We start from the raw sequence: 15,458 nt of genomic DNA, 5'->3' as shown, positions 1-15,458 counted from the left end.
TTAAGAAAAAAAACGTTCTTAAGCTTTTTATGCCAACATGTTTTCGAAGTTAAATGTCAAGTCAACTATCATAAAATTGTTTTTTTTCATGACAATTGTCATGTTATACTTAATTGCTATTAAGGGTTAATTATTATTAAGGATCAACTGCCATGTCATTACTTAAGAGCTCGTTAAAGGTTAACGGCTCGTCATGAGCTTCGACAAAAAGCTATATTTCAAGTGTCAATTAATTGCAAATTTTAATTGCAAGCTTAATTGATTTTTTTTAATTATTTTAAGATGAATATTTTAAGGATTTAAGCCTAAAATTTATAAAATAAGGGGGCCACATGTATGATACAGAAAAATATGGGCACAAACCGAAAATATCCTTTTCTTTCTTCTCGATTTCTTTCTCCTCAAATAAATTTTGTATCTCTATTTTTCAGACTCCGTCGTCTATCTCCCTTTCTCCCTCTCTCTAAAACCTCGTTTTCTTTTCCTTCTAGTTTTCTTAATTTTCTCACAGTTTCTTCAAATTCTTCAAACCCTCCAAAATACTCTCATAAACCCTCGATTGTAACTCTATTACGATCCTGTCCTTCACCGGTTTCCCTTCTTCTCTACGACTTGATTTTTCTTCTTCCCGAAATACCCCTCCATCGCCTATTTAATTACCTTCACTCTCATTTCCACGTTACCACGTTAGTTCGGGTTCAATTTGGAATCGGATAATAGCTCCTTAGACATTGCCCGTTCTGTTATTCTAGAATATTCTGTAAGTTCTTTTCTTTTAGCTCACTAGTGTTTGGCCTTTTTTATATATCTTTTTCTTGCGAAACCTAGCTGATTTTTTTACAATTTAATTAGAGAATTTATCTATCTAATTGGATTTACTGAAAATTTCTTTAATTTATCTATCGACTGAATTCGAACCTAATATTTTCGTCGTTATTAGTTTTAATATAGTTTTAAGTGCAAAATACGGTTTTAAGCAGTTGGGAGATTTTTATTGAACTTGTTTCTCTGAAGCCTGTAGCAAAGAACTTAGTTATATTGGAACTTTTGTGCCATTAAATAAACGTTTGGTGCACAATTTCTGTATATCAATTATCGGGCAATGATATTTGTGTTCAAATTGATGTTGTTACATCCGATTTAGTTTTTGTTGGTGTGTCGAATATTGTAAGTTACTTTTAAGATCGTGGAAAGCTTGAGGGTGATAGGTGGTTCATTATTTTGTTTAAGTTATTGTATATGTTAATACTATAACCTTGAAGCATCTTGAGTGAGAAAAGGCATTTCATAGCTGTTTTGCTATTATTTACTGTAAGATTAATTTGATACGAGTTTGTGGAGCATGAAAACCTCATCAAATTTCAATTTTTTTTAACCATTTGATTGGACCTTAACACTTTTCCCTATTCATAGGTTTTCCTTCTAATTGCGTCTCAACTTGTTTGACTGCTGCATTTGGTTAGAGTTTGGAACTCTGCAAGCTATAAAAGTATTTGGGTTTATTATTTATTCAGAAGGATCCAATGGAGCTGAAAGTTTCATCTCCTAAGCTTGGTGGTCTTTCTCCTCCTGGTTGTATTAGCGATCCTGAGGAAAAGGAAGTCAGTGATGAGGATGATGATGATCGCAACCATAAGCACCGTAGGCGAGAGACACGTTCTCAATCATTAGAGGCAGATTCTATGGATCCGGCTTTTACAAAGTCATACAGAAAACGCAATAAATTTTTTGAAAATGGGCAACCTTTCAGAGAAAATGAATCTCAAGCAGGTGAAACCTGGAAAAGTAATAACAGTTTGCCTCTAGACAAAGACTTGACATCGAAGTTTGATAGAAGACGCCCTGGATTAGTTTCACTACCCCGAGGACATGTGGATGTGAACCAGAGAGTTAGGTCAAACCAACCATTTAGTGGAGATTCTGGTCCTGGTAGGGGTAGAGGAAGGGATAACTCTTCTTGGAATCAACGTGATTCTAGGTTCAATTCAATTGATATTGCTTCTCAAATGGTTCATCCTGGATCTGTTGCTCCAAGTCTCTTTGCAGGAAGGGGATTGCCTAATGTTTCAAATGCGCAAAGCCCATCATGGGGTGCCTTTGGGATGATGCCTGGAATACCAAATGGTGGCCTAGATACACTCTATCCTATTGGTTTACCAGGGGTGCTGAGGCCACCTATGAATTCTTCATTGAATATGGGCATTCCTCGCCAACGTTGCAGAGACTTTGAAGAGCGTGGATTTTGTCTAAGAGGAGACATGTGCCCAATGGAGCATGGTGTCAATCGTATTGTTATTGAAGATGTTCAGGTATTCAATTTGCTATTTTCTATCTTGATTCAGACATTTTGGCTTATAGCCTTTCCCGAGATTTTACGAAATTGATAAAGAAAATCGTGCCATGTGCATCTGGTTTATCTCCTCTAGCTACCAAAACAATGTGTAGGATGAACTATGTGCTAAAAATTATTTTCACTGTTAATATCACCCTTTAAATGCTTGGTGGCAATCTAGCTGCATCAAAATGCTTCAGTACTACCATAGATGGGTTAAATTGTTGTTGCATTGAGTTCATTTACCAAATCCTTGCTGTTATATTTCTACTCTAAATATTATAGTACTACCAGATACAGGTTAAATTCTCACGCTACTGTCTAATGAATTCATTTGCTGCTATCCTTTCTTTCCCTGCTACGTTTACTGATACCCTTTTTACTTTCAACCATTCCATAATCAACAAAAGTAACATGCTTGCCAGATTACTTGCTTACACAAATCCTTAAGTATCTTCTTGAAGGGAAGCCCCTGGATGGTATGGGGTTACTTAAAAAAAAAAAAAAGAAGAAAAATTATGTTTATACATAAATTCTCTGCTTTAAGTATTGACTAATGTACTACATGAATAACGATCTCTATGATTAGACTTTTCTCACATCGTTGATATTTTATCCATGATCTATATTGACTGGTGGACTGGCTCCCCCCCCCCCCCGAATTTTTCTTTTATAGTGTCATATATTCAAGTTAATAGTAACTTCTTTTCTGATTTGCAGAGTCTGTCACAGTTTAACCTTCCTGTTACAGTTCCAAGTGCACAACTATTGGCAACACCTGCTGCACCTAGACCTGTACCTTCAAGTGTTCCTCCAACCACTTTGATGAACAGCAAGGGTATACATAGCAAAAGTAGCAAGTCTGGAATGACTGATGATGCCTTGGGTTTGAATGGTGCATACGCTGGCTCTACTAGTGCAAGTGTTGCTGATCTATATGATCCTGATCAACCCTTGTGGAATAACAATGGCCCAGAAGCATCAACTGCAGTCTCAGGACTACATTCACCCAAGATTGATGAAGCAGAACCCTTTGTAAGTGGTGATATCTCTGATCGCCATCATGGAAGGTTACATGATAACGCTGATAATGAATTGGCAAGTAGAAGCATTGGGTCACAGGGCACAAGTTTGTCTGTTTGGGGTAGAATTGGTAGCCCAGGAAGTAGAACAGACACAAAAGAGAAAATTGATCTCGCACAGTCCGCCTATCCTGAGAATGAAACCAAAGAAGACCAAGAAGCGTTTCCCAGCTCTCAAGGCACTTCCTGTCAGGTAAAGCGGATCAGCACTGAGGATGATGGCTCCAAATTTATGGATACATCATTCAAATCGCAGACTGATAGTATGCATAATAGCCGAAAACCAACTCAGAAGGCACTTCGTACACTGTTTGTCAACGGGATTCCCCTGAAAAGTAACAAAAGAGAGGCTCTTCTTTCTCATTTTCGTAAGTTTGGAGAGGTTATTGACATTTATATTCCGAAAAATAGTGAACGGGCCTTTGTCCAGTTTTCAAGGAGGGAAGAGGCTGAAGCTGCTCTGAAGGCTCCTGATGCTGTTATGGGTAATCGCTTTATTAAGCTCTGGTGGGCTAATCGGGATAGTGTACCTGATGATGGCATAAACAGTGGAAGCAGTGTAACAGTAACTTCACGCGGTCCAACGGTTTTTGTTATTCCAGCGCAGCCTGTTGTTAATAGAGGAGGGAAGGATAACCTTCAACCTATTGCTCAGAAGAGCAATGCTGTCCACGGTGCTGCTGTACCTTCTGTGAATTCCCCTAAACCATCTGGTGTTAATGGTCCCAAGGTTCAACTTCCATTGCAGAAAAAGTTAGAAACTCTAGAGCAGATGAAAGAGGAACTACGCAAGAAGCAGGAAACGCTGGAGCAGAAGCGGAATGACTTCAGGCGCCAGTTGGACAAACTTCAAAAACAAGTATTGGGAACTTCTTTACTCTTGCGTACCATAATCCTAATATCTGCTTCTTCAGTAATTTTACATGTGCTAATAACTGTTACATGTAGCAATCGTTTCAGCAATTGCATGTTTTCAGTGTATTTTTTAATCAGCCAGACTGCTGTAGAACTGTGGCTAATTCCTGAAAAACTTTACTGGTGGTGTTGGGCATTGTCAGAGATGCATGCCTTTATTTACCAGTACTTTGACTACATGCATATGCTAAACGAGTTGAGTGAGAATGGTGATGTCATGAAAACAGAACCTGAGGGTTTTTAGATATAAATGTTGGGTATTATCCACCACTGGTTTAACATTTTTGGTAACCTTTTGCAGTCTTCTGGTGTCAAAGGTGATCTACCAACTGAGCAAGCTGCTAAGAAGCAAAAGGTGGGAATTGCAGCTGATCCTGCAAAAGCTTCAACTCCAAGTTTGTCTGAACCTGGTGCACCTACAACAATACCATGCACTGTAGGGATGACAGATAAAAACAAATCAACAGAGAATGTTGGGTCTCATGGTCCAACATCAAATGCCACTATGTCATTGCAGGAGTCTAAGAGCTCAAAGCAGCAATCTCGTCCATCAGCACCTACTGGGTATCCATTCTTGATGAATAAATACAAATTAGACAACCGGCCTACTGCTTTTAGAGTTATTCCACCTTTGCCTTCTGGTTTTGCAGATGTGAGTCACTCTCTCTTTTCCTCTGAGAAAATTGTATTTGCTCCGTCTTTCTATGAGGATGGATTTTACCTGATTATTCTTTTATTCCATTTTGAGAAAAAGGTAAAAGAAGCACATTTCACAAACAATGGGTCTTCTTAGCATGTCTTGTTATTTCAATGATGAATCATTCCAAGGGTGAAAGGCATAGCATAAGGCATGTGATAGTGAATAGAGAGCTTTATGATCTAGAACACAATAATGTGTCATCTAATGTATTTTTGTGCTATTTACATGATATTGAGAATTGATATATATTTGTATCTATCTTCTCTACGCAAACATTCTTGTCCCTTGGGCATATTGTTGGAATATGGCTCTTTTTGAGGGGCTGTTCTTGGCTTTCAAATTTACCTAAAATGCTAGGCACATGTCTGTCCTCTCTATCAAAATACAAAGGTCTTATGAGTCAATGTCATATACTCAATTGGCTTTTCTGTGTCTGTCAATTAGGTTGATGTTCTGAAGGAGCACTTCTTACAATATGGTGATCTTTCTGCCGTGGAGATAGAAGATGTGGAAAATGATAATGATATGGGATCAGAAGCAATGAATAATTGCTCCATTGTTATAACTTATGGCACACGCCGGTCAGCTGAAAGGGCATACGTAAATGGTAAATGCTGGCAGGGCAATAATTTGCAATTTACATGGTTGAAATCTAGCAATTCTAGCAATGACCCTAGTAGCAAAGAAACTTCATCTTCTACACCGAAGGGGACTTTAGAAGCTGGTGTCCAGACAGAAGGAGAATTAGAATGCAGCGTCTCCCTGGAAGTCATTGCTTCAGGTGATAAGGAATCTAAGAATTCAGAAGGCGAGAGTTTTGTGGAGAATATGGCATTGCCTGAAGTTTCAGAGCATAGCTCATCCCCATCGTCTTGCATGAAAGAGTCACCTAAAGGCGACGCATGTTAAGGACTGGAGCTGTTTTCGGATCTGTACAGTGAGGTAAAATGTTCAATCTATTGATCTCTAGTTTTCAATCTCGCATTCTCAATTACTGAAATTTCTTCTTTTCTTTACCCAGTATATCTAGTTTGATGCTTTGGGACATGGGTTTAAAAAAAAGGAATTTTCTGATCTTTAATTGCCACTAGCAAATTCATTGTATGGTCTTTGGAGATTAGTTTTTGTAGGACTAAAAGGGATTAAAGTAAAAAAGAAAACATTTCTGTTGAGATTACTTTGAAATTTTTATATGAAAAATCTTTGGGACCTGATTCCCATTTCAGTTTTACATTATATTCGATTTGCAGAATTGATGCTTGAGTTTACATCTGTAGATGGTGACCTATTGGACTGTTTTAATTCTAATAACGAAGCGTTGATTTTTGATTAATGATATATTTGGATAACATATTAAATAGGAAGATAACATTCGCCAATTGCTTCGAAAGGTAGTAAAAATTATATGTTTTTATAATTAAAATTTTAAAGTTGAAATGTATGTATTTCAGGTTAAGTCATATTCAAGTGGGGCGGGTGATCCAATCTTAGATATCTGTTATAGTCGTCACCTATCCACGAAATGTGTGTGGACGGTAAATAAAATAGCAATTCCTGGGGCTAAAAATATACATGAAAAAAAAAAAAAAAACTAAAACGAGAAATAGTAGAGCAGAGAGGAGCGAACGTGCGGGTGCTGGACCCCTTAACAACGCTATCGCACCCACCAACCCGAAGCCGACGGGGAATTGTCGAATGAGAATCCCAATGGCCTTTGGTAGGGACTGGACCGGTCGACTTGAAAAAAGGTTAAACAAAACAAAGGGGGGGGGGGGGAGGGGTATACATGTGCAATGACCTAACCTTTCACGTGTGAATAATTTGTTGGTTCTATCCTCAAACTTCAAAACACACTGAGTATAGCCTCTTATATATGTATTATATTTATCATTCATTAAAACTTTTATTTGAACGCAAATTCATGAGAAGACTACCAGCAGCGCAAGAAGGAGCATTGGACACCCAACCTCAATTGCCCCATAGAAAGCAACGTCTAATCAATCAATCAATCAGATAAAAAGAAAAGAAAAGAAAAACACCGCATTAGTAAAATTGGAATAGAGGTGTCTTTGGTTTTGGAGGTGTTGGGTCAGTTCTGATCCTCTTTTTGTGTGTTTTTTCCCCGACTTGGGCGGTTGTGTGGTGGCCCTTGCAAAAATGCCAAGTTGAAAACGAAAGATGTTTGAACTAGTGAAAGTACTGGGTGTGGAAGAAATAGAGGACCCTTATGGCCTGAATAAGCTGCATCACTCAATCAACCTTTTCTTTTTATATTAGTATATATTATATATAGCCTTTTTTTCCGAGTTTACGCTGGCTTGCCTCCTTGCTTTGCATGTCATTCAAAGACAGAGGATCTTTCGAGTTTCCCCTTTCATCAAAAACCCCAAATATTCCGCCCCCCACTCTTTTCTCACCCTGCTTTTCTTTGTTCCATGCTTTCCCTTTTCCATCCCAACTACACCACTTTCCCATCTCAATCAAAATTAATTACTAACTTCCCTCATATCATCATTTTTAAGCCAATTTTATTACTTCCTTTGTATCAAAATATGGAATTTAAATAAAAACAACTATCCATATATATAAAACCAAACCTTAGCTGAAGCAGTATTCAAAGAACTCAACCCACACCCACACATCTTATATTACTGCTGATTATCTTATACTATTATACTGTTACTAGTGATCGGATTATTATATCTCATCTTATACCATAACTAGTGATGTTTAAAAATGTTTTAGTTTACCAAAATTCAGTTCATTATTGAAATTCTACTTTCAGTTCATGGAAAATGATGATATATGGATGTATGTAAACTCTTTTTTTTACTAAGATAGTTTAGTTTGATTACTTATAGAATATATATTTAAGTTTTAATTTTATGAACCGATAGATTTATCAATTTGGTTGATACTGTTAGTCAGGAGTTTGAATTATACTTAAACGCTTAAATTTTTCAATTTAATTAGTTTTATGCGTAATTTAGAAAATATAAAAAATGAGTTTTTATTTTATGAAATGTTAAAATTAGTGTCCAATTAGTGCATTATTTTTTGACTTTAGTAAAAATAATATTATACATACAATAAAACTAATATAATAACTAACTAATATCCAAGACACTGGTTATTTAAAATTTTATTTATTTTGTTTTTGATTTCTTTAAGTTATCTATTAAGTAAACTCAATGACTTATTCTCCATATTCGGTATATCTATTAATGTTAGATTCAGAAATGAAAAAAAATAAAAAAATGATAAAAGATAGAAGTTAAGTAACACAAACCACCCGCTTTTCTTCTTAAAAAAGAAGATGTGATTTGAGTAGAAGGCCACATCTTCCCCCATAACCCTTTAGTAACTTAATTGAGGCATTTTATCATATGAAATTTGGAGTTTAATTTTCTTACACTAATAATTTGTTAATTGTCAAATATTTATGAGATCGGTTAATATAAGTACAAGTTAGTCCACTATGTCAAATACTTGCAGACCAGCCAATAAGTAATGTTGGGGATCAAGCATAAGGCCACATGTGCTAATCCCTCCAAGGGAGCTCTCATCTTCTTCATATATCATCTTATTCTTTTATTTTTTTTCATTATAAAACTCAATCATTGTCTTAAACATGGGAGAGAATTTCAGAATCCAAAATTTTGCCTTTCATTTTCTAGGAACTAAAAACTATTGCAACTCATCTCAAACCAAAAGAGCCTTAAGTAGATTTAAATAGTAAACAGATTGCAGATATTAAAATTTGAGTTTTAAATTGATTGGATAAGATATAATTGATGATTAGGATATTATGGTTAATTAACTTCCCAGAAAGAATGAAGGAAGAGAATCTGTTTAATTTAAAAAGTAAAATAATGATAATGGGTGGCTATTTATAACTTCCACAACATGTGAATCAGCAGTAAAATTTGTTGATTGAGGGGTCTAAACATGGATGATTTGAAAATGTGAAAAATAAAAGCCACAAATTTGAGAAAATAAAAATCAGACTTAAAGAAACATCTTACATGCAATTTAATATTCTGTTGGAGCACGTACCTTCCACATGGGCAAACAACCCCCTTTTATTCTTCCTACAAAGCTAGGTACCTGTACCTTCTCACTGTTTCAGATAATGACTGTGTGGGGGAATTTTACATTACTTTTTTTTTTGTTTTAAATTATTGGTCGGAGGAAGTCAACAAATTTACAGTCTTACTATTTTACTATCCGTTTATGGAAAAATCAAGGCTTGAGAGTTTGGCGTGCGTTTAATAAAGCTTTTAATTAATATATGATATACAAGCTTTTCCTTTTCCTTTTTCCCTTTCTTCACACTTAGCTTCTATGCCTATATGCTCTTGCTTGCTTAAATTTGAGAATTCTCATATAGCTTCAAATATAGCATAAATTATTCTTATACCATTTTTTTTAATTTTTAAAATGTCACATTTATAAGTTTAACAGTGTAAATAATCATATTTATTACTTAAACTTATTATTCGGATGTAATCAATCCGAATATATATATTATATACAGATTGATTAAGAAAAATATTTTATGGTTGGGAAGTATATGATTTGCCATAAGCAAGAAAATAAAATCTGATTGTAGAAATTGAATTCAACAGGAAATGAAGCAAAAAATGATGTTTGAGAACATAAAAAGGAATATGCATTTGCTAATAACATAAACTTATATATAAACAAAATACGAAGCTATGGAAGATTGGTGGGATCATATATATTAGTACAGGATATGATAAAATGATTGTTAATTAGGGCAACAAAACAGGCATACTATAGTCTAGCTTTTTATTTTTATTTCTATTTTTGGAGTATTCATATCCTACATATATTCAACTTTGAAATACATAAAAAAATAAAAATAAAATGTATGCATACATTGAACATATGAGTAAAAAAGCTCAAACAGAAAGAATAGCCACATATCAAATATCGAAATTACTTTGCACAAGACACTAACAATTACATTCCATGAGACGTAATTTGCATATCATAAAAAGTATCCATGTATGGTCCCTTTGTCAAGTTCCATAACTAGAGAAAACCCTAGAGCCAGCCAAATAGGAGCTCTTCCAATCCCAACCTATATATATATATATTACATATATCAAATCTTGATGTGCTTATTAATTAATGACATGATATACTAATATTAATCAATTAACAAACTCTCACATGCTTCCACTCTCATTGTCTCCACTAGGGTCATTGTTATTCCACTGAGAAGGATAATAAAACCCAGAATTTTGATCGAAAGAACCACCCCCAGAGCTGCCATGCCCGGCGGCTGTTCTCCTTCCTCCATACTGGGATGCTGCTGGTGGCTGCGGCGGCTGTGGCATTTCGTTGTAGGCATAGCGGATTATATCAGCATTTGTTGCATCCAATTCCTTTTGGAGTCTCATAACTTGTCTTTGAAGGACCGAAATGGCTCCAACGCAGCCATAAACAGGATCTTTCATCCTTGCCTCAGCTTCATAGGCGAGGGAGTTGACTGCATCTTCCCTTTGATGGGGCGGCACATCATTTAGCAATTTGCTAACATTGCTTGCACCGAATATCTTGTGAACGTTGATGAATTTTTGAGGCTCTTCTGGTGGGAAATAGGGTGCAAATATACAATCTGGCATGCATTTCCTTCTCAAACATTTGCAGGCTGCACATGGTGGGTTTGAATAGCTTGAAGATGCCATTTTCTTTGATCTGCACTGCCAACCAACAATTTTAATGCATCTAACTCTAACTAAATTCTAATGGTTCACTTACTTTCAACTGTGAAGAAAAAGGGTTTGCTTCTAATTCAATATTATCAAGACTTGGTGGAGAAAAAAACCACTAGGTTAGGTATCATCGAGATTCCATGAGAAATTGCTTAAGGAAAAAAAAAAAAACACTCTCTGCGGTTTTCTTAAAAACAATTTTTGCTTTTTTTTCCTGACCTGCCAGCCAAACAGCTTTCTTTGAATTTAAAGACTACTGTCAGAAAATTTCAGCTTAAACTGTAGCCAAAAAAAAAAAAAACCAAAAGTGAAAAACAAAGACAAAATTCAGGGAAAAAAAGAGGAAAACATATATAACATATTACATTAGCATGCAGAGACAATTGCATAAAATTGAACCAAAACCCTCCCATATATCCCATGCTTAAAGGCCACAAAAATTTCCAAAAGATTCGACCATAGTATATCCTTTTCATGCTACAAATATTATCTATGTGTGTAAACACACACACACACGCATATAGAGAGAGGTGTAGGTATACCTTTATTCCCCTTGAGTAGGTTCCTGTAAACCCTTTGATAAATGATCTATTTTGTCCCAATGAGGAAGACTATGCAGCAACAGAAAGATGAAAAATTCACTTAGGGTTATATTATTAATATATGTATGAGAGTGGAATGTGGGTGTTTATAAAGAGAAAACCCTATTAGTTGAAGAACAGGGATGGGGTGGGAGGACGGGGCCTGCAAAAATTCAGTGACAAAAGGTAAGGAAGGTATGGAAGCAAAGAGAGAGGGAATTAAGAGGATCTTGCAGTGATCCTGAAACACAAAGGAAGAAAATAAATAACTAAATTATTATTATTTTAGAAAAAAAAAGCAAAAGACAAAGACAAAGGGGGGGGGGTAATAAATGGGGATACAAAAGGATGACTATGACACTGTCTGCACTTACAATAATTATATCATACCACTGTTTCAAGAAACCGGTGAAAATCACCTTGAAATTTGAATATTGAAAAAGAAAGAAAGAAGAAGAACAAACTTTTAGGTGTAAAATAAAAAAGACAAATAGCATATCAGAAACGTAGCTAAACAATCTGCATAATTCTTTTCTTGGATGTATAATTATATGTAATTATAGTTAAGCAAAAAAAAAGAAAAAAGAAAAAGGAGCTTGTGATCACGATTATTAATTGTCATATAGCAAAAAGCATGAATGTCTTTTTTGGTAAAAGAGAAACATAAATGTTTATACTTGTAATTGTCAACTAATCATCCAATCAACACTTAATCAGCCACGTGCTCCAGATTCTTTTCGATTATGCATTCCTTGTCATTTGATCAGACACTATTGTTGTACGTCTATGATCAACTCTGCTTTATTTTGATCATTTTGACTAACCATTTATTTCGGTAGCATAATTTATACTGATTAATTCATACCATCAGAATCAACAAGTATTCCTCCTGTCTCTGCTTAAAGCCAAAGTCTTATAATCCTATCTACAGGTGGTGTAGTCTTAGGTGAGGTAAAGAGATTGAGCCAACAATTTGATTTAAATAAATAAAATTTGTGTCATAATTTTATACATTCAGTAGAAAGGTGGGCATTTCTTTGGTTAGCTCTGATACAATAGTCAGAAAGCAAAGATCTGTAAAAAGTCGTGTTTAAATAAATAATCTTTTAAGTGGAGCTTTGTAAACATAGGTTAAATTTGATTATGTTGATAACTTTTTGTGTTCGAGTCTTAGTTTTTCATTCTTTATGTGTTTACTTACTAATATACTAATAAGTGTATCCACATCAGTTCTCACACTTTACTATTAATTTCGAATTTTCAATATATAATATAAAAATTGCAAGTTGGTGTATTTATACATAATGATTATATGATGAATTAAATTCCATATAGGAAGAGTGTAGTATTATATAAGTTGGGTCAATGAGATCGATATCCACTCCAAGCCTATAAGTTCTATCAAAGCTATAGTTGGCACAGTGAAAAAGTACTGGAAAAGGATAGCATTTAGAATCCAATTAAAGCATGTTAAATAGGATTATAAAATATATAAATAAACAAAAGGAGTATGTTGATGATTGGTAAGACAGAATATATAATTTGAGCTCTCCGAAACTGTGATCTGTTGGGTAATTGTAAGTTGCATCATTGAGTTAAACTATTAGAAATGAAGGACTGAAACTGGTACTGTTTAACTTCCATTATTGAAATTCATTGATAATGAGCTTGTACAGTACTATTACCCTTCATTCAATGTAGATCAAGTATTTTTCACTATTGACAGTGGCAAAAAACTAAGCAGCTGGAATACAAATATAAGGACTCATACCGAATTAAACTGTGTGTGTGGGGGGGGGGAGATGGGTTGTCCTTTATATGCACATATATACTAGAATTTATATTTCAAATTTTAAGATGTTACTTATAAATTAAATTAAACTACAAGAATTATAAAATCCGGTTATTACAGTTTATATAGTCACTGAATTTAAAGTTGTCACTCATCTCTATTGTATTTGTAACAACAGTTAAGAGGCTGTCACTTCCTTTTGGGAATTGAAAGCAATTATGTCAAACTTTCGACATTAAAATTATAAGCATTTTTGCTAAAATTAAATGGTCACAATAGAAATTAAATCGACAATCGCTGCTACGACATGGAATGCTAGTTGAGGGGGTATGGAAGAGGCAAAGAGTAGAAGCTGTACAACTTTATTCATCAACAACATTCCTAGTAGGGTTAGCTGGAAAGACATCAGGTATCTATTCAAAACGTTGGGTAAGATTGTGAATGTCTTTATCCCAATAGAAAAAACATCAAAGAGTGGAAAATAATTTGGGTTCGTCAGATTTCAGGACCTTGTTGACGCAAGAAGAGCTGTTCGGAGATTGAATGGGTTTCGTTATTATGGATGTACGATCGATGTCAACTTGGCACGCTTAACAGCTGCTTTTCATACTGGAAAAAGTCCAACTTGAGGGTTGGGGACAGAGATAAGAAAAATTATTAGCATGAAGTGCTTGAAGGAGACCCGAAAAGCAAGGATAAGGTAACCTATAAGGAGGCTCTTGTTGGCAAAGTAACAGTGAACTCCAGCAAGTTTGCAGCAACTGGTGATATGTTTAAAAAGGTGAATGTGAAAAATTATACAGCGATTGATAGCAGAGAGGCCGACTCACTAGTGAAGGCAATACTGAGATGTTACTTATATATACTATATTTTCCTAAATCATTTGGTAAAAATATAGTTGAAAATTTTATCAAATAAAGACTTGGAATATACTAAAAAAACATGTTTTAAATGTGTTTTTATTTAAATGTTTTTGAGTTAATATCAAAGTGTTTTAAGATGTTTAAAATGTTTTTAAGATACTTTAGTAGTCAAGTATCGAGACATAAGACCATGTCTTGAGACATAAAAGTTCGAATACAAAATTTTGTTCCATAGGCTACATGTCTAGAGACATGACCTGCATGTTTAGAGACATTGATCCATATGTCTCGAGACATAGCCAGCCAACAACTATATAATAACCATTTTTAAATCATGTCTCAAAACATCTTGCCAAGTCTTGAGACTTTGGTTGCAAGGATAGTTTTTAAGCCCGAAATTAATACTTCTAATGGCTAGAATTCATCCCCAACAACCATAAGCATCCTTAAACTTATTTCTTAGTATAAATACTATTCAAGAACATCCAAGACTTGAGAGAGAGATATCCAAGCATCAAAGTTAAGAGAAGAGCTTCAAATTATTTATTCTTTCATTTTCTCTTGTACAAATCTCTAGGTGCTTATTGTTAGATATTTTATCACTCTAATTTCTATTTTTTTGAGAGTTTAATATTTGTAAACACACACTTTGTAGAGGCCTCTTTGTTTATTTTCTTTCATATCAACGATTGTAAATTTGAAGAATTTTTATCCATAAAAACTAAGAAGGGTTCTAATTTAGCCATAAAAGCTAAGGGAAATGTTCTATCTAAGCTTTAAGGAAAAGATAGTGTTGTAAAGGTTATACATTCTCCTTGAAAGGTATCAATTCTAATAGTGAATTGGGTGAATTAGGAAATCATTAGCGGTGGAAAGCTAAGGTAGTGGAGATAGACAATCGGGGTTGAACCACTACAAATCGAAGTGTCCAAGCTTTTCTTAATTTTCATATCATTTAGAAAAGTTTGTGCAGATTTTTAAAATACCAATTCACCCCCCATCTTGGTATTTTTGGGCCTAACAGTATTTAAAACAAGTCTCAACATTTAATAAGCTTGAATATATTTTAAAATCATTTTGATTCATTTCATAGGTGTTTGGACACACCTTATACATCAAACAAACTTTAAAACACTTAAATGGTTGAAAATACAAATTTTCAAATTGATTTGGGTAACAAATAAGTTAAATCCAAATACAAAATCCACCATTAGTTTTCACACTCCATACACACATTTTGAGGTCTTAAAAGTTATTTTATACCATTTACAGAGTCTCATTACAATATGAGAATCTTTGGACATCATTCGAGGTCATCTCAGAGCTTAAAAACACAAGTTCATAAAAGCATGGGTTGTAATAGCCCGTTTTTGAGCTAAACCGGAATAGTGGTTTCGAAACCAAAAATCTGATGTCGAAAAATTATTTTTAATATTATTTGATGTGTT

General features: G+C 34.6%; 2 protein-coding genes across 6 annotated transcripts; one reads left to right on the top strand and one right to left on the bottom strand.

Moving 5' to 3' along the window:
- The first annotated feature begins 353 nt into the window (after window positions 1-353).
- Window positions 354-7,266, top strand: LOC107897918 (zinc finger CCCH domain-containing protein 41). 4 transcript variants are annotated; one of them, XM_016823526.2, is made up of 6 exons: window positions 376-760; window positions 1,414-2,309; window positions 3,053-4,273; window positions 4,631-4,981; window positions 5,474-5,971; window positions 6,481-7,266. In XM_016823526.2, the coding sequence occupies exons 2-5, from the start codon at window positions 1,524-1,526 to the stop codon at window positions 5,936-5,938; spliced, it is 2,823 nt and encodes a 940-aa protein (XP_016679015.2). In that variant the 5' UTR covers window positions 376-760; window positions 1,414-1,523; the 3' UTR covers window positions 5,939-5,971; window positions 6,481-7,266. The 4 variants fall into 4 exon arrangements, with proteins under 4 accessions (XP_016679011.2, XP_016679015.2, XP_016679014.2 ...); XM_016823525.2 differs by lacking the exon at window positions 6,481-7,266 and adding an exon at window positions 6,051-6,260; XM_016823522.2 differs by lacking the exon at window positions 6,481-7,266 and having other exon boundaries at window positions 354-760; window positions 5,474-6,260.
- A 2,712-nt stretch (window positions 7,267-9,978) lies between these two features.
- LOC107897919 (LOB domain-containing protein 25) lies at window positions 9,979-11,691 on the bottom strand. Of its 2 annotated transcripts, none has more exons than XM_016823528.2 (2): window positions 11,316-11,691; window positions 9,979-10,761 (listed from the first exon to the last, which is right to left on the bottom strand). In XM_016823528.2, exon 2 carries the CDS (start codon window positions 10,744-10,746, stop codon window positions 10,225-10,227), a length of 522 nt encoding a protein of 173 aa, XP_016679017.1. In that variant the 5' UTR covers window positions 10,747-10,761; window positions 11,316-11,691; the 3' UTR covers window positions 9,979-10,224. The 2 variants fall into 2 exon arrangements, with proteins under 2 accessions (XP_016679017.1, XP_016679016.1); XM_016823527.2 differs by having other exon boundaries at window positions 9,979-10,756; window positions 11,316-11,646.
- Between the last annotated feature and the right edge of the window lie 3,767 nt (window positions 11,692-15,458).

Source organism: Gossypium hirsutum, chromosome A05 (genome assembly GCF_007990345.1).
Source record: "Gossypium hirsutum isolate 1008001.06 chromosome A05, Gossypium_hirsutum_v2.1, whole genome shotgun sequence".
Taxonomy (NCBI): domain Eukaryota; kingdom Viridiplantae; phylum Streptophyta; class Magnoliopsida; order Malvales; family Malvaceae; genus Gossypium; species Gossypium hirsutum.
Note: the sequence above shows the minus strand (reverse complement) of the source record. Positions and strands in the feature narration are given on the sequence as shown.